This window comes from Lathamus discolor, chromosome 1, assembly GCF_037157495.1.
Source record: "Lathamus discolor isolate bLatDis1 chromosome 1, bLatDis1.hap1, whole genome shotgun sequence".
Classification (NCBI taxonomy): domain Eukaryota; kingdom Metazoa; phylum Chordata; class Aves; order Psittaciformes; family Psittacidae; genus Lathamus; species Lathamus discolor.
The window spans coordinates 60,794,709-60,813,415 of record NC_088884.1 but is presented as its reverse complement, the minus strand read 5'-3'; the positions used below and the strand labels follow the sequence as shown (position 1 = coordinate 60,813,415).

The following is an 18,707-nucleotide window of genomic DNA, read 5'->3' as shown; positions in this document are numbered from 1 at the left end:
GCACCACAACACCTCCGACAGCAGAAGAGAACATGCTGCAGTATTCACAGCCTTCTTCCAACCAAGAAGGTACATCTGCTATGACAGCTGGCAGCAAGAAAAGCAAACCTGATTCTTCTCCTTGCCATCAATCCTTTTTTTGTCCCTGCATCCATCATACCTCAGGGGAAAGCTGAAAAAGTACCACTTTGGAAATATATTAAATAATTCATTAAGGACAGAAACAGGTTTTGTTGTTTTTTTTTTTTTTTTTAACGTAAGAGTCATTTAGCTTAGTTCAACAGTCCTTAATCAAAGTTATAGTTCCATGGCATAAAAAGCTGTTGTTTTGCTGTCTCTCTGACAATTACATCGGCAGTGTTACATCAAAGCTAATAACAGATGCTCTAGTTTTTAATGCATCCCCACTTTGTAACATTATTGTTCCAACAAGGGGGGTCAGGGAGAATTTGAGAGCAGCTCAATAATGCTTATTATTTTACCAGGAAATGCTGTAGTAGCATCAATGCACTATCTTTGCAATAGAAATCACTCATATGATGACATTTGCTTGTTTTATTTTAAGCTTTAGTCAGCTCAATTGAACAAGGTTATCTGTATGTGCAAAATTAAGCCTGGTTTCAGGAGGGGAACTATTATCGATGTGAAGCAAAGTAAACACTAAATCTGAAATATCAGAACTGGTAAATAGGACAAATCTTTGGCACAAAGTAATATTACCAAGGTTAATTTCCCTTTTATTGTACTTCGGAGGCAATTTTTATCTGGCCAATTGCATGTGTAAATGTAAACACCACCTTCACAACACAGTCCTTGGCATGAGTTGGAAGATAAGCACTGTCATGCTCGGAAGATGGGAGAGAAGGATGTTCCAAGAAGGATCATTATATGTAGTGCAGAAGTGGGTTGTGTAAGTGTATACACACATGCACACTTTTCAACATTTAGAAACTTAGCTGCAAAAGTCTGTGGACATCCCAGCTTCAGGTGGAGTGCTGTATCTGTGCCACCATTCTGCTCCTCTTGGTGTTTACCTTCCCTCACACTGAGATGAGATCATACTATAAATAGAGGGCAAAGTCCACTCTCAAGTATTAACCACTGATGTCTCCTGTTTGACATGACAATAAAGTGTGGAGCAACAGGGGGTTTGGGTTCTTTAAAGCTCTTCTAGTGATGGGTGGTAGATACCAACTGAATCGCTCACAACACTGTTATCAATAGTGAAAAACAGTCGAAGTCCCCTGACCTCTCTAAACTTTTTTTGGCAAGAAGTCAGCAGGATTTGAGCAAGTCTCAAAAAAAGTCTCTCTCTTTAACCCCTCAGGAACTCTGCTCTGACTGCGCTGCCATGGCTTCTCCTGCTTTCTGTCCCACACTCTTCTCCCTAAGCTCCCCGGGGACCGTTGGGGATGCCTGCCCACCGCAATTGCTTCTGCTACACTGCATGAAGAGGAAAAACTGCTCCTTCCTGTTTAAAAGTGAACAGTACCACAGCATTCCCAACATTTTAAAGACTGTCTTGAAATGATGATGTATTGAAGCCCAAAGGGATTCTTGAGCAGCACAGATCTCCGCCACTAAACGAAGCCCACAACGAGGGTGCGCTCCAGCACACTGGGGTGCTGAGAAAACCACACGGGCCCACCTACAGCCAGCCAGTTGGAAAAGGGGTCCATGGGCGAAAGGGGACAGCGGGGCCTGGTACTGCACTTGGCATCTCCACCGGTGAGAGCACAAAGATCATGTCCCGTCATGTCCCGCCACCGAGGAGGGGCCAGCCCACTACGGTGACTGTTGTTCCCCCCGAGGGGCCATCCCGGCCTCGCCGGCTCCACCTCGGCGCCCCCAACCCCGCTGCCGCAGACGCGCCCGGCGGCGCCAGCGCGGCCCCGCTACCTCCGAGGCCCTCCTCATCCGTCGGCAGCGGCCGCCCGGCAGCGGGCCCGGCCCCGCGGGGGCGGTGGGTTTCCCCGGCGGGGCGGAGCGGAGCGGAGCTGGCCGGGGCGGGCGGACAATAGGAGCAGTCTGCGACTGACGCCGCGGTGAGTGGCCGGCGCGGAGGGGCCAGGCCGGAGGGCACGGGGACCCCTCTATCCTGACGCCGGTCTGTGTGCCCGCAGGGCGGCGGTGGCGGCTTCCAGCGCGGGACGCCGAGTGGAGCCGAGCCGAGCCGAGCCGAGGTGAAATGAGCGGCGGGGACAGGCGGGAGAGGGGTAGTGCGGTGCGGTGCGGCGCGGCAGAGCCTTTTCCTGGGGAGGGAGGAGCGGGGAGGAACCGGCCGGGATCTCCAGTGAAGACCCGGACTGTGGTGCCGGCGGTCCGGAACCCGAAACTTCACCTGCGCGCCTGCCCCCGCGGTGGGGGGGTTATATATGCCGGCCCTGGGAGAATCCCGGCACGTTTCCACGGGCAGCCCTTTCCCATGCACCTCTGCCGGCTCCGCCGCCGCGACATCTTTGGCCCCAGGAGGGGAGGTCGGCCTCTTCTAGAACATGCGCCGTGCAGGGGGGGAACACCGCGAGCGGAGCGGGTGGCGGGAGCCGCCGGGTGCACGGCGCCTGGGGCGGGAGGCGCCGTAGCGCGAAAGCGCGCGTCGGCAACGAGCTACCTGTCCCGGCTGCTCAGCCTCCGGGAGGGACGTGTGTCCCTCCGTGAGCCCTTCCAGATGATGCTGTGGGACGCTGCGTGCTCTGTGCTCGGCTGCTACCGGCTAAGCAAATGAGGAGCGAAGTACGTGTGCTTTCACTCTTAGCAAAGCAGGAAACAGCCCTCAAAATAAGTCTGAGATGCACTGTAGAACGTATAGCAGAATGTGCCTCTGATAAACATTTTTAAATATTCCTGAATAACTCATTTTCTGTATCTGTATACGTTCATAACAGTGCTACTGATAACAGGACTGATGTGCAACAGCAGAGAGGGATAAAGAAATCTGTACGGCACTATATGTAAGGTTTAAGTAGTTTCACAGGGAGTGATTACAGGCGCACGGTGAATTCTGTGATTAAAAAGATTTCTAGGTGCAGAGTGATTCCTGAATTGCAGAGTATTAGCCAGAGCCTGCGCTAGGCCGTATCAGAGAGACATACGTACAAGACGAGCGGTCTGCCATTGTAATTTTCTCTCATGGGTACACCGACGGATTTGAGTTTTTTGGTTATGATTATTTATTTTTTTATTACCATTTAATGTATGTCAGTTGAACGGGAGTTAGGACTGAGTGTAATGAAGAAAATCAATGTTTATTCAAGGCATTTGATCTGATGTCAGAATGTCACCTCTGTAGAGACCCTGCCTCTCTGAAAGAAGAAATTTTAAGAAAAGTGCCTGCTTCGCCTGGTCAGTAGGTGTCTGGTAGCGCTTTTTAAGGATTCTTTGTATCAATAGGCCATTGATGGTAAGATCATTTGGAGAGGAGTAATTGAAACTGAATGCGCTCAGCTTCTTCTCAGCTTCTTCAGGGTAATGGCCTGCTAGCCAAAGCCAGATCTTGATCCTGGGTTACCAAAGGGAATAGTAAAACCCCTGCAAATGCAGTAAGGATCAGAAATGAAACTGGAAACCCAAATACTGAAATCAAAATATGAGTAAGGGCTACAAATCTACAAAAAGAAAATGAGTCCAGAACATAGCGTTTGAAGAAGTACAGTGCTGCACTGGGGCAAGATGACGCCTGTGCATGAAACCTTATTTTGTTTGCTCTTCATTTGGTTTTATACATTTGCTTTATTTAACAAGACACCCTGTTTTTATTGTTAATTCCACTGTCTGCAAGATGTGTGGAATATACCTTACCAATGCGAATCTGGTAATTAATTTTATTATATAGTTAATATTATTTTAGTTTTATTAGTTTTATTTTTAATAGTTATTAATAGCTTTAATAGTTAATTTTAATAATTCTAGTATATTTTAATTGTAATTTATTTATTAGTATTTTTTTACCACTAAAATATTGTAGGTGAGCTAGGATTATAAATCATAGTAATTTTATTGCAGTGTTTGGCTGTTACTACTGTCAGTATTTTACCAATACAGGAAGCCTAAGTAAAACCGAGAACAGCATGCATTTAAATTCTTTATACAGACATTCAGAACAAGAAAGCATAAATAGTGAGTTAAGTTCTTAGATTTAGAGTTACACTGTACCTGCGTATCAAGAGTTAATCTCATTTTCCCAGTCTCGCAGCAGTAGGTGGGACTGCAGAGGTGCCTGTAGGAGAAGACCACCAAAGGTCATAGAAGATGCTGAGTTTTCTGGCAGGTCCAATTAGGAGTCCCTGTAGAATGGGACAGGTTGCAGGTGTGAGGTGGCAGTACATGACAGTATGTGTGCTGTGCTGCGCAGTGCTGAGGGAAAATGGCAGCCCATAGCTATCTCAAACGTGCCAGCTTGCTAAGAATATGAATGAGCAGGTTTAGACTAACAGTACTGTTCGGTCTGTTGAAGCTAAGCATCTGCCTAAATATTTTATACATTATGACCTTGGCGATCAGCATCCTTTAATCCTGAATTTAGCATCAAGGCATGAATTCCGTAATCTGCTTGCTGAGGATGCTAGCAGGCTCATTACATGCACTTCAGCCTTCAAGTGGAGGGGATGGTAGAACAGGGTCTCTTAAGTACATCAGATTTCTATTTTTATTTTTTTCCCAATTTGATGAATGAATGTTAATGTCAGATTGAAGTATTCCAATTTTATTACGTATCTGTATTAATTATGAGCACTGCATGAATTTTTCTGCCTACCAATAACAACTTTTCTATCTGCATCACTCTCTTTAGGAGATTTAAAAAATAAAAAGTCTAAGATACAAAATTATAGAATAAATGTGAACAAAGAAACATTTTCCATAGCTTTATGGTTCATTCATGGATTATTAAACTATATACATTGTTGTACTTACCTCCTACAGCTTAGCCATGCAATTCAGGTAACAATTTTAACAAATTCTTATTTATCATAAAAGAATTTTGACCTCTTGGTGAGAGCGAGAAGTACAAAGGTCAGAAGATGTTTTGAAAAGGAAATGTAAATGTTACAGCAGAAGCTTTCTGACAGAATCCAAACCTTAACTCTTTGTGAACAAGTAGAATAAAAGTGACATCCCTGAGATACATGGTGCTGTCACAAAAGAAAAATCTGAGTGTGGCAGAAAAAAATGTTTATTTTTTTAAATGGAAATAGTTTCAGTTTGGTATCAATATATGTTTCTCTTCAATGTTCTTAATTTTTCCTATAAAATGTGGAAGTTATGTTTTCCTGCAGACACCACCCTTATGTCCCCCCCTTGTTTCTCTGAGTATTTAGAGGTCGCTGAAATAAGCTTGGGAGCACTGAAGGAATCAATAGACTCTTCAAAGAAAATAATACTTAGACTATTTTGTAGGCTTATCAAATCACAGGTTTCTAATGTGGACATAACAGTACTATCTCCTTTTCAAGGTGGAAACCTTTTGTTTTTCTCCACAGTCATATATTAAATGTCACCATGAGGACTGGTGTTTTCTGAGTGCTCTAGCAGACAACATGCAAATGTTGATGATGCATAAAAATCTTGAGAGATTCTTGAAGCCTTGACTTAGAATTTCAGTCAGAGCCCCTTAAACATTTTCAGCAGACTGAAATAGAAAATCCCTGTGCAAGATCTTTACTTTAAAAGGTTTCCTCCATTTGAAGTTTGCTGTATGCATTTCTTTCTCACCTGAGGTCACAGGACTTACTTAAGGAATACATTTTTTTTTACTTTTAAATAGAATCAAATGCTTCTTTCCTATCCTGTGTTGAGGTAAGAAACCCTGTGTTAAGTTCCCAGTGAAGGAATGTTGACTTATTGAGCATAAAAACATATATGAAATAAAATGCAAGAAGAGTGTACTTTGCAGATTTACAAAGTGTGCCTTTAATAGCTGTTTGAGGCAATATGAAGAAGTGTTTATGCGTAAATAGTCTCCAAGGTCATTGATGTTAAGCTGGCTGGAAACACAGGATGAGACAAAGAATTAATTTATCTTTGGGTCCTTGACCTGATACTGCTTTAAGAGTTAATCCAGCAACCTGGGTTAACTAGCCTGCACTATCCAAAACCGAGTAACAGTGACTTAACCTTTCATCTTTCTAAGAGAAACTGCTGTTGCTGATGGCTACCTTGCAGTGCTTTGCTGTCAGCTGTGGTGATTCAGGAGGCTGGCCTGTGGAAGCCCAGGTGTCCCTACAAGAGAAGGGGCAGAGATATCCTGTAGACATGGCTGCAGTTCCTACGCCTGTGTGCTGCCCATGGTTTACACATTCTGTCCTGCAAGGGAGGAGGAGAGTCAACAGGCATGGGTCATAGGAGAGCCCAGAACTTAAAGAAAACAAACCAAAAACTTCCTGGGATTTTGGAGTGTATTTTTCCTCACTACAGCACCCTGGGAGTCCAGAATACCTGTTTCTATGAAATCTCAACTAGCTCTTAATCTCTCAGTCATCTTATCAGACTTGTCCTTGTGAAATGGCATAGAGATTTGTATTTGCAACAGGGAGGATGATGTCATGTTTTGAAGGAGTTTGCTATGGATTGGAGGTTATATATGCAAACAACCAAGCCTCTATTTGTTTTCCATTTAAATTTAGTTTGCATGGGCAGCTGGTAGAATCTGAAACAGTCTGACATATGCTTTGATACCTCGAGAGGAAAAGGATGAGTGTCCTGTGTGGCAGTCCATAGGTGCTTGGATTTTGAGCCTGAACACTGACATTAGATTACTGGTAGTTGTTCTTACACTTTCAAAACCAGCTTTAAAACACACTAAATCACATACTGTAATTATTAACAGCTTTACTATGTCATGCCTGCATAAAATACTTAAGATTGTACATGCAAGACAAAGTATACATAAATTATGCTATATATGTCATAAAATACATAAAGATAATACATAAATTGTAATTAATGCATTCAGTACATTATACTGAAGTATCATTGTGTTTGTCTTAAAAAGTATTACCACAGCAAATCTAATTAAAGTGACTACAAGTAAATTTCAGGACCATTTGTTTTCCCCAACTCACCTGCTGGCATACTTGGTTTAGCAACGTGCTCCTTTTTCAAGATTTCTGTTCTCTTTTGCTAGGTAAAAAAAAGCCACAAATAGAAAAAACTTACACTGCAAAGTAAAGACAGCGTCAACATACCTTTTCTACCAAAGGTACTTCATTATTCAGTCTTAATTCTGTTCATAAAAGCCATAATTTCCATCATATAATTGGGCTGTTTGGTTTTTGATATAAATTTGGATCTAGGCTTCTATTTAACAAAACATTAAGTAAGCATTTAACTTGAAATACCCTGTTTATCCTGCTGAAGGCATTTCATTATGGAAATTAAGCTTTCAGCTTGCTTGGTCAAAGCCTTTCAGAGAAGCGTAAGCTTTTTGGTCTGGTTGGCTAATTTGGAAATGTTGTTTGTCACTGTCATAGGATTCTCCTGCCACCTCCTCAGAGGCATTGTGAGGACTCTGTTCTGGTCACTTGCTTTCTAAATCACAAGCCACTACTCATGCACAAGTAAAACCTCTTTGTTTCTGTAAACCAAAATCAGTTTGCCTTTCTTGCTGTATAAATGAAAGAAAGATGGAAAGTGTGAGATGAGGGACAGAAGATCAACACATCCTGCTTTAGAGAACCAGAAGGGCCTGTGGAGTGTCACGCACACTCCTTTTGCCCAGTCCTGCATGGGTGCAGACTTGAGGAACAGAACAGGCCCATATTAATGCACCTTTTACATGCATTTCTGCATATACCTAGATGTTAAAAACAATGACAGACATCAGTAAATGGTCTTGATTTGTTCCTTTCTTGCCAGGAAGGCAATTGCTAAGCTTTGCTTTGAAACTAAAGCAGACCCATCTTGTACATCTCCAAGAAGTAGCTGTACCAGACTGCCTTTGCTGTATGTCTGTCCCGTAAAATACTTCCTAAATCCTGTCTTTGTTGGCTTGCCCTTTCATCGAGACAACTTGTGGGCAAAGCCAGCATACCAGGCTGCAGCTGAGTTGAGCAGAGCATGAGCTATGACAGTTCCTTTTTTAGCCTGTGGGAGAAGGTATTATCCTAACAGGTGTGAGGTAGCATATGTTGTGCTTTGGGCTTTTGTTGTGGCATTGTTTGTTTACATGTCTGAGTTCTGTAGTGCACTGACTACAGGTCTTTTTCAGAAGACAGTTTTCATCTCATAGATACAGACGTTTCCATTGTATGGGCCCATGAATTTGAAACTAGCATCCAGTCTAGAAATGAAATAAAAATACCTTTTATAGATTTTTTCTTTTCTTCACAATGCACAGTTGTAAAGGCTACGAACAGCCTATTTGTGCAATACACAATGGACTTTTGTGCTGGGTTTTAATACATTTTATCCATTATAGTACTTACTTTACTAGACACCTTTAATGACTTTATAAGCTATGAAGAAAAAATGTTAATAGGTTTCTATTTGTTTGAGTCTCCCTGTGGTGCTCACAGGCTACAGGAATCCATCACTACATACTTAGATGTTTACTTTGTACGTGTGACCATACAGTTGGGTTGCTTAACCTCGAAAAGTCCAACACTACATCCTTTGACTGTTTCTCTGTGCAGTCCACTGAGACTAACTGTATCTAGAGAGCTGACACTTTGCATGTCCAAGTGAGCACTTCAGCCTTGATCAGCCATTCCCAGTTTCTCACTCATGGATCTTCAGGACCCTCTGGAGCTGCTGCCTGAGTTTTGGTGGAGGTCTCAAACCAGGAGCTGCCCTGGGTGATCCAGTCTGTACTGCAGTAGCATGTGTCGCATCAGACCTTGCACAAAAAATGGACAGGGGTGCACTTGCGGGAATGTGATTAGTCATTGACCATCAGTACCTCCAGTAACCCAGTGGTCTAGATGATCCCCTGGGAACTAAGGAGAGTCAGTTCAAGTGCCTGCTCCTGTAAATACAGATTTATTTAAAGTGATAGAGCTTCACTGTGGGGTATGTTTTGAGCCTTTTCACCTGATTCAGAGCTACACAGTCTTTGGGGGCGACTGGGTATCTAGGAATCAGGTATAGTGCTGGATAGCTCAAAGGCCATCTATGGACATAACCTTCTTTTTCATTAATTTTGTTTGGAGTGGGGAGAGAGACATAGAGCAAAAAAGGAAGTGTTTAAAACAGGACAGAGCACATCTTGAAGAAAATAAAGCATCTGAAACTACTCTCTCTCTTTTAAAAATATTATCTTATTAATTAAGCCTTTTAACTCACCTGTAAAACATATTCAGGTTTCTGCCACTCCTATGTACAGATCCATAGGTGCCCCCTTCAAAGAAAGCACTGTTGTATTTCTTCTCAGGAACAGATTTGGGTCATAAAACTCCCTCATAGTGGTTGCAGTAAAATATAGAAGGCCTGACCCCGGCTCATCTTTGGCACTGCTAAACTACACAGCTCTTCAGAAGTCTGGATATATGTAAAATCCTAGATTATAAACTTCTGTATGAGTAAAGCAGAAATGCTACAAATAGAAGGAAGAAAACAGAATATTAAACTACAAACTCTATGGCACGTGACAGTACCTACCCAACAGAAATTAATCCATAGCGTGCTTTTCCCCAGCCACATTAGTCATCAGTAAGAGGAACAGTTCACTTCCGTAGGACAGTGTATTTTCATTTATTTAGTAACACATTTATGCATGCTTGCTTATGAAATAATGCATACACATTATTAATACTTTTGCTTTGTGGAAAATGTAAATTTCATCTAAATACTGAAAGAAGATCAAGGCTCCCTCAGGGCACAAAGGCCCTAACCTCATCCCGAGTGTAAAGCTTAAGGAAAAATTGCTTACAGGACCGCAGAAACATGGCAAACCAAATCCCTGCCAAGCAGTGTTATGACAGATACCTTTTGCTTGGTTTAGCTCCATCTGAGAAAATTTTATGTGAGTTTTATTCATTTGACCTGCAGAGAGCGTGCTTAAAAGGAGAAAGGAATCCAGCCAGGAGGAATCCAGCCAGGGGAAATCCCTGTCGTTGCTGTCCAGGATCACACCACTGACAAAGGGGGTCAGTTCTCCAATGATGGAGCTGGAAGCAAAGAGATCATAAAAGAGCTGGCCAAAAACATGCCAGAGAAAAACAGAGCATCTCCAGAAGACTGTCGTTAAATTCATCATCCGGCAGCCTTGAGACAACAGGCAGAGCCTGTCAGCACAGCAAATGTCCAGGGGCAGGAGGAGTGTTACCTGCCCAAGGGCATGCGTGTAGTTTGAAATAACCCCTGTCTGCAGCTCTGATGTCATTCCTCTTGATAAGCCAAGTAAAACAACTGTAATGACTACAAAAACACCAGCCAAGCTCTGCTGCTGCTGAACTGCACCTCTTCAGTGCTGTCGGGGAAATGTTAGAGATGTGCCACCAGTACTGAAACCTGTTAAGTTTTGGCATTTTTTTCGCTGAGAAGAGGACCACATCCTATAAAGTACTTAGGTGCTACAGCCTGTATACTGGTTGTGAATAACTTTCTCATCATACAAGCAGGCAGCTCCACTGATTTTAGTGGTTCCTACTGTCTACTCTTCCATTTGGAAAGCTGCTAATCTGTTTAAATCTTTATTGTAGGCTCTTTCTATGGTGAGCTACTTGTAATTTCCATCGTAGCAGCCTCTAGCTGAAGAAGCAGCATAAACCGGGAGCTAAGTTAAAGACTTAAAAAAACCCATTCAAATTCTCTGTTTTCTACTTTGCTGCCCAGGGATCTTTTACTACCAGGCAGGTCATTGCAAACGGTGCCGGAAAGCATCTTGTACTAAGTGAAACTACTGAGAAACTATACTTACCTACACTAGCTATATTTACCTAGATTTTCCAGTTTCTAGGCTGTTTTGAGCCAATAGGAAGCAACAGCCATCTAAACAGTGCATGTCTGAATTGCTGTACATCTGCTGGGTCACTGAAACTTTCCTTTGACTACTCTCAAAATAGTTACCTTCGCAACGCTCTCGTTCTGACTGGGGAAGTAAAAAGGGTAACCTTTAGAGCACTTTAAACAATTTCCATCTAAATTGAAAAGCCCTTCTGTTACAAGAAGCCACAGGCTTTTCTTTCATGACTCGTTGCAGAATAAGATGTCTGAAACAAGGAGAGTCCCCGGGCACTTAGTCCTCTCCAGCTACCCCAATGGAGCACCAGAAGAGGAAACCTACAGTAATCGCCAAACAATTCCAGACACCACAGAGCAAATGGAGTTTAATATCAGGTATCATGCTGCATTAATACTTCTTCTGTCCTTCCTGTCGCTTGTCTCTCCCCCCCTTTTCCCCCACATACATAGCCCCAGACTTTCAAGAAGACTTTGCTAAGCCAAATAATCATAGTGAATACTACTGGAAATGGAATAGATGCAAGTGTAGATAACCTGTAGTGCTTAACACTGACCACACAAGATTATACTGCATTAAATGTCTGTAAGTTTTTATCCTGCACAGGGACACAGATGTGGCTCTTCATTAGAAACCCACCTGTTATAGCAAGCAGCTGAGGAAGCCATTTTTACATAATTCTCCAGGCGCCTCTCGTAACGAACTGATGGTGCTGCTTTGGGTTTTTCTTAATCCCATACATAGATTTTTTTTCCAGTTCAAGAGCCAGGGGCTGCCTTTCACCCATCTGTGAAAATTCCTTTCTGTATTTTGTTTGTAGTTGGACTGACCAAACCAAGCCCAAGTTTTTTTAAGCAGATCTCTAGAATTAAGCTCTTAAGCCCACTTACTATTCAGCAGACCTCATAAACAGATCTCAGCAGAAATTCAAGCTATAATAAAAATGCATAGTCATATTATTTTTTTACCAAAACAAAAAACCTAAATTAGCTAAGTCTAGTTTGAAATTTTCATCAGGAAAGTGTAGACAGTTTTTGGCACCAGCGTGTACCACAGACATTGTAGTTCAAGATTTTACACACTCCAGGACCTCCCTAAGAGCCTTTAGGTTTTGGTCAGTTCATACCCTGGTGCCACCCATTAGCTGGAGACTCACACTGCATTGTGGAAGTCACTGGTGTAAACCTGTTGGATGACAAAGCCAGCAGCTATGTAAGATGAAATATTTTCAAAGGTCTGATGTGAAGGTTGTTTCAGTATCTTGACTTTAGGGGGACAAAAAACCAAAACCACCACCCCAAACCAGAATTCCATTGCCTTGTATAAAGAAATGAGATGCCTAAAAACCCAGCATGTTTTCTCAAGAGTGCCAGATACGCAGCTTTTTATGAAAACACCAAAGCACTTCTGTATGCTTCTAAACAGAGGTGTAATCAATAAACCCATAAATAACAGGGAAAGAAACCCTGAACATTTCTCTTTCATATGCCCAGTTTATTCCAGCTGCTAGGGGAATAACTGTGTCAGACATTTACAGAGTGCTTTTTAGAGAACTGCAGTTGCAGTATTTTCCTCTAATGTGCCCATTCCTAATGCCTTACAGCTCAGCTACCCAGGTTGGCCGTCAGCTAGCCCTGATTGGGGATGAATTTAATAGGAGGTACCACAGGAAGTTTGAAGACACGCTGCTTCACTTGGCACATGGGTAAGTTACCTTCCAGCCACTGTCAAATCCTTCTTTAAAAAGCATTCGAGATAGATAATTAGTACTGTTTTGTTACATAAACAGTAAGGTTTCTGTACACAAAGAAAAGTTTTATTGCTACTACTGCTGCTTCGTACAGCAGCTAAAACACCAAAACAGGTACTGCAGCTTGTTTTACAAGGAAGAGCTTTATAATGCAAATTGTTGCCACAGACTACAGCCATTTACAGTCAAAGGCTTAAATGTAGTTTCTGGGTATTTAAAGTTTCACAGTACCACAGTAGTTTTCTAGGTTAGACAGTGTCTTTAAGCACAACTGAACAATGAGAGGTCTGCAGCCTAGTAAGTGTCATGCTTCAGGGATGAACATGTTACTGCAGGCACTACAAGAAAATGGGGCTAGAGTAGTTTGAATTGCCTTTTATCTGCTGTGAGCTGACATGCTTGTCATAGAGTCATTAACTGCCAGTTAACTGCCATGCAGTAAAGTCCTAACCCAAGATACATAATCTGTGCCTGAACCCCCGAGTACTCACATGCGGTTCGACCTCTTCTCGCTTCAGAAAGATGATGGTCACTTCTTGCAGACTTAACAGAGAATGCAGTTCTCTGCTGCCTGCTGCCAGTCCTACACTGCTGCCCCGAATGGTGATTCATAAGAGGTCAACAGCTCTCTCTGGGTTGCGCTGTCCTCAGTTTGAAACAACGGCAAAGGCACAAGGTTGTGTGTTTCCTTGTCTGATGTTACTGCTCAATTAATTCTGAAACCAAATTATCTCTAGCTTTCAAAGCCCTATGAAATTGCCAAGTCATCTTCCTAAGTATTGAGAGAAATATACATGTACATATAGACAAGAACATACTAGAGTTTTAGATTTCTTCTTGTAGCTTTTTAAACCTTGATGTTTTATTTGCCAATTTTTAGAATAAATTTTCTATCCCCATGGGTTTTTTTTTTCTTTTTTTTTTTTTTTTTTTTTAATCCTCAGGGTTGCTATCAGTGTTTTCCAGACATGGAATATTATTAGAAGTGTTATAAGAAGCTTTGGAACTCTTTTGAATAATAACTGGACAAAGAGGATCATTGGTTATGGAAGCTGGGTATGCGCTCTCCGTTTTCTCCCACCTTTTGGTTGACAAGTAGGTAACAGCAATGCCTAAGTTCCATGGAAGTGTCAATGAGTAAAGCATACAGTGCCGCTGTAGTTTTGGGGTTATTCCTTAGCTTGTTAGTGTCCCCCTGTTGCCCTGGTTTTAATTTTCAGGCTGAAACTTCTCATTTATAGGCAGAGCATGCCAAATGTCTGCAGACAGCTGCCCAAGTTCCACACAGCTCATGGGGCTCCCCCACCATAAGCAGCTGTAAGGGTCTACTCTAGGGGAGATCAGCAGGCCTTCGGCCAGTGGTGTTTCACCATGTTTACCCCAGAGGAAAGAGAATTCTTTAGAGGCTGGATATAACCCTGCCACTGCAGCATTCACCGTAGCCAGAGACCATATTCTCAGTTTCACACTAACCGTGCATGGAGGCATTCTTGTTAGCTTTCCTGCACCACCTTTTCTGCTGCTTTGTTATTTCTAATTCCCTTCCCTTTTCTTTCCACAGATTTGCAGGCTTCCTTTTAGGTGCGTCTGCCAGAAGCTGGTGCCTGCAGTGTTGCTGGTTGTTGCCTTTTGGTGGGCTGTGAATTACGGACTGCAGAATTAACACAGAGAATTACAATAGGAGGTCATTGCTGGACTCTGACCAATATCATTAACACCCAGGTGGTGGCCGTTGGTTTGTTTTTCAAATTTACACTGATAAAAATCTCTTTTATATTTAAAACCTAGGCTAGTGCTGGGTCACTGCTGTTTCATACCTTTTTTAAAGAAGAAAAACATTTAAAATAAGGAGGTTGTTGCTGGATAACTGCCTGACTTGCTAGTTTTGAAATGTGACTCCAGGCGATTAGAAAGTCTGTCTTTTTGAATTTGTTTTACTGCAATATAGAGTGTCTATTTCATATAAATGAGTTTCTTAAAGAGATTCTGGATGTGAGGAGGACTGAAGGCATGCTGGCCATCCTTTAAATTTTAACACTGTAAAAGCAATAGTAAAGAGTAAAACCATGATACTTTTTTTAAAAATTAAATTGTTGCTTCAAATGTTTCACAGTGTTACCTACTTTATTTTCCAAGACTGTGCTATCACACGTTACTAACAATGTCTTGTCTTGCGCATTTTGCTACCTAAAACTATGGGACAGGCTTGATTTGATTCTTAGGTAGTAAAATTAGCATATGGGTAGTTTATTGGAAGAAGAAAGGTTAGGATGAGCTAGCAAGCAAGTTGGTTGGGTTGGTAGTGCTTGAGAGCTACTCAAGCCAAACTATTACCTTTACAGAATTTGTCAGAAATCTACAAATAGGTTTTATATTCTTCTGCCTCTTTTCAAAGTAAAACTTTTGAGTTAACCTGAAAAAAACATCAAGAATTTGACTGAATTTGGAAAAGAGATTTTCTTGGTGACACGTCTTTTTGAAAGGCATGTGCTTGGGAAACCCTGAGCACGGCTTGCAGGATGGAGATGGTGTGTCACCCTTGCATAGTCCATACACAGCCATCAGGACACAGGTGAGTTTCAGCTCTCAACAATGCACCCCAACCATACGAAGTTCCTCTCTCTATCTGGCTGCATCTTCCCTACCCTTTGCTGATGAAGCTGTCTTTCACTGTACACAGTTACAGACTCTTGAGAAAAAATGAAAGTGCATCTCTGTGGTTTGGGTATTCCCCTCAGTAGAGGGATACCTGCTTCCTGCCTAGGCGAGCGACTACTACATTAGCGCACTTTTGAAACAGGAAAATATAATATGTGATGGCCTGGTGATTTCAGCGCTCATCTGAGAGGTGGGAGTTTCGAGTCCCTGCTTTGCATCAGAGAAGCAATTGGAACCACGCTTTTCTTCAGTGGAGACAAATGTCAAACCCAGTCAAGCTTAACCAGATTAAGGAACTTGTTTCCTCTCTTCCATGAATGGTGCCCAAATCCCATTATGATCCCAACCACCTGTCTCAAAAAATTAAAAAGGCTCAACTGGACTATTTCATTCAACCATTTCATGTTAAAAGACTGAAACATCTTTGATTGACTTGAAATGCAGAGCAAAACCAAAATAGGCAAAGAAGGTATGTAGAGAACAATAGCTCCAGTATACCCTGGAAGTTCATGTAGCAGCAACACGTATTCTAGTGTCCCCTTTTTTCAAAATGCCCTCAGGCTGACTTGCCCATCAGCAGCAGACAGGCAGGTTTTTCCTAGAAAAGGATGATGAGCACACTGGAACCTTAGTCTCTCTTGGGCCAGAAGCTGGTCTGCTGAATTGCCTGTAAAACCAAAACCCAGCCTGAAAATTCATGAGCAGATCGACTGCTCTGTTCACCTCCATAACAGCAGCATGATAAAACTTATGTTAAAGTTACTATTATTTAGTGAAAAGTAGAAATTCCCACCAAGCAAATCTAATAAACAATCTGTGCACATGTAACAGAAGTACCCACTGCCAAAAAATTGATTCTGAATCGGCTGAATCACTTAAACACTACAAAAAAAACACAGTTATTTCTAGAAAAATAGTCTTTATGCCCAGGGGAGCAATGATAAACAGGAGACTGCCGCACTGCCTGTTCCCTCTGAGAGCTGTGTGGGGTGACTCTGCTTTTTCATACTCTCGCAATGAATAACCTAACATTTTGAATCGCGAGAGAGGGGAAGTTCAGCATCCAGCATGTATGGAGGAAAACACAGTCTCAAGGAATATAGAAATGGAATCAAACCAATGAAGCAAGTGAAACACAAACAGCATCTGCAACAAGAATCGGTGCAAACTGGTCATTACTGAGAGGCTCCTCTTACCTGTGGAGCTGAGCAAAGAGGCTCCGCGCTGTGACTCACGAGACCCAAATTTAATTATCTTTGTTTTTTTACTGCACACTTCCTCATGTGACAGAGTTTACGGCACTTGATTTTTTTTCCTCCCACATCCTGTTTCTGCTTGTTCCTAGATGAAGAAACCACGCTGGCTTTTCATGTCTTAAAGCATTCAGTTTCCAGAAGCAGAAGGGATAGATGAGTAAGCATGTAAAAGAAACGCAGATAACAGTACTAAGATCCAGGATATTTCATTACTCCACTACTCTCTACCAAGCCACAGGCAAGTTTCACAACACAGCAGACACCCTCTTGCTCATCTACAGCTATACCACCAATATGATGGCATGCTGCCAGGCACTACGAGAAATCAAGCCCCGAACGCTCTCGATTCAGAAGTATATAGGCCTCCATCACACTTTTTTAGCTGATATGAGTTGCCACCAACATGCCAAGCTCAGTTCCAACTGTCATAAAAGCTGGTTTTAAAGTACTGTGGCATTTGGTCTTAAAAGATGTAGTCCGAAGCTTCTAACAGCACATAATTCAGCATTTAGCAATAAGAATGGGATTTAATTGAGATATTCTAACCATCTAGCTAGTGATAACTCTCATACACTTATGGAACTGTCAGCACCTCACATGGAACACAGGAGCCTTCACGTAAGTAATTTTGTTGACAGTGATGCCAGCCCTTATCTGGCAGCTGCTGGTACTCCAGCGATTAGGCCAACAAATTCCTCCGGATTTTACCAATTGTTAATGTTTACACATGCCAAAAGTGGAATTTGTACTGTAAAGATAGGCTCAGCTGCCAATTTCAGGTCACAAAAATAACTGCTGAATAATACACTCTACTAAGCGATCATAATTTAATTGAGGCCAATATTTTTAATTCACCTTTCAGAAATGTGAAATTATGAAATGATTAATACTGTTGCAAAGTTATTCTGCATTTTATAATATATTACTGAAGATGTGCATGGTTATTTAAGTCATAATAACCATGTAATAATAACCAATCCTGAATTCTGTCTGTTAAACATATCATTAAAATACCAAAATAAAACAGGAAAAAAGCTAGAGTTCAGTTGGAGCTCCTGGTCACACTTCAACACGCACCACGGAACCTTTTCTTGCTTGTTTGTTCATGATTCCCTACCAAATGATTAAATACCACCCTCTCCTGTTTCCTAGAGCTTCCTGTGCCTCTTGCAGACCAAGCAAGCCTATGTTTTTCTACACACCCTGTGGGTGTCTTTGCTCAGGCAGTGCCTTGCTGTAGAATGACTGGACCTCTTTTAATAAACCAAAGGCTGGCTACAGAATCCAAACCCAAGAATGTGGTGTTAATGCCATTCTAAGTGTCCCCTCAAGCACTGCAGGCACTAGGGAAGGTGCTGGAGCTAGTGTGTACTCCCTCAGAGCCTGCCAACTCCGGAACTCACCACCGGCCTCGACCCATCCAAGGGCAGGCAGTGCCTGCAAGGGCACTGGAAAGCTCTTCCTAGGAGGGCACAGGAGAACCCACTCCTCTGCAGCTCATCACCTGCTTCCAGAAAACATCTGAGCTGGCAGAACAGCCAGGAATATGGAGAGAACTGAAATATCAGCATTGAAACCCTCCTCCCCAACACGCTGTCACCACAGGGTTCACTCTGCACAAAGGTGCCTCCAACAAGATCTTTCTGCAAAGTTCCCAGTGCTGCTGTTTCCTGCTTCTGTCAAGAACAGTCACCCAAAGGCTAATTCAGCCTACGCAGCCTCCCAAGCTCACTCAGGGACAGCAGCCCTGCACTTCTGCGAGGGGGGTGGGGGGGTGGGGTGGGGAGCTTTTCTTTTAGCAGAAGAAAAGCTTGCTTTCAGCCAAACATTTCTTGTGTAACTTAGCACAACCAACACTGGACAGCTGGAGGGAAAATCAGCACTGTTTATGTGTGGACTATAGGCCAGTGATCATAGAATCAGACAGATTGAAAAGACCTTTTAAGATCATCAAGTCCAACCACTACCCCAGCACTGCCAAGCCCACCACTAAACCATGGGCCTCATCTACACAGGTTTTTGAATGCTTCCAGGAACAGTGATTCCACCAGCTCCCTGCGCAGCCTGTTCAACACCTGATCACTCTTCTGGTGAAGGAATTGTTTTTTATACCCAGTCTAAACCTCAAATGGTGCAGCTTGAGGCCGTT

General features: G+C 42.5%; 1 protein-coding gene and 1 long non-coding RNA gene across 6 annotated transcripts; both read right to left on the bottom strand.

Annotated features, from left to right (window-relative positions):
• Positions 1-1,753: 1,753 nt before the first annotated feature.
• LOC136006049 (uncharacterized) lies at positions 1,754-3,115 on the bottom strand. The gene is made up of 2 exons (XM_065664045.1): positions 3,097-3,115; positions 1,754-2,457 (listed from the first exon to the last, which is right to left on the bottom strand). Exons 1-2 carry the CDS (start codon positions 3,113-3,115, stop codon positions 1,754-1,756), a joined length of 723 nt encoding a protein of 240 aa, XP_065520117.1.
• Positions 3,116-3,224: 109 nt separating this feature from the next.
• Positions 3,225-18,225, bottom strand: LOC136011444 (uncharacterized). 5 transcript variants are annotated; one of them, XR_010611385.1, is made up of 7 exons: positions 16,499-18,225; positions 9,919-14,295; positions 9,277-9,526; positions 7,059-7,116; positions 6,153-6,300; positions 4,153-4,283; positions 3,225-3,528 (listed from the first exon to the last, which is right to left on the bottom strand). It is a non-coding gene; the product is annotated as an uncharacterized LOC136011444 (long non-coding RNA). The 5 variants fall into 5 exon arrangements; XR_010611386.1 differs by having other exon boundaries at positions 13,136-14,295; XR_010611387.1 differs by having other exon boundaries at positions 14,118-14,295; positions 16,499-18,205.
• Between the last annotated feature and the right edge of the window lie 482 nt (positions 18,226-18,707).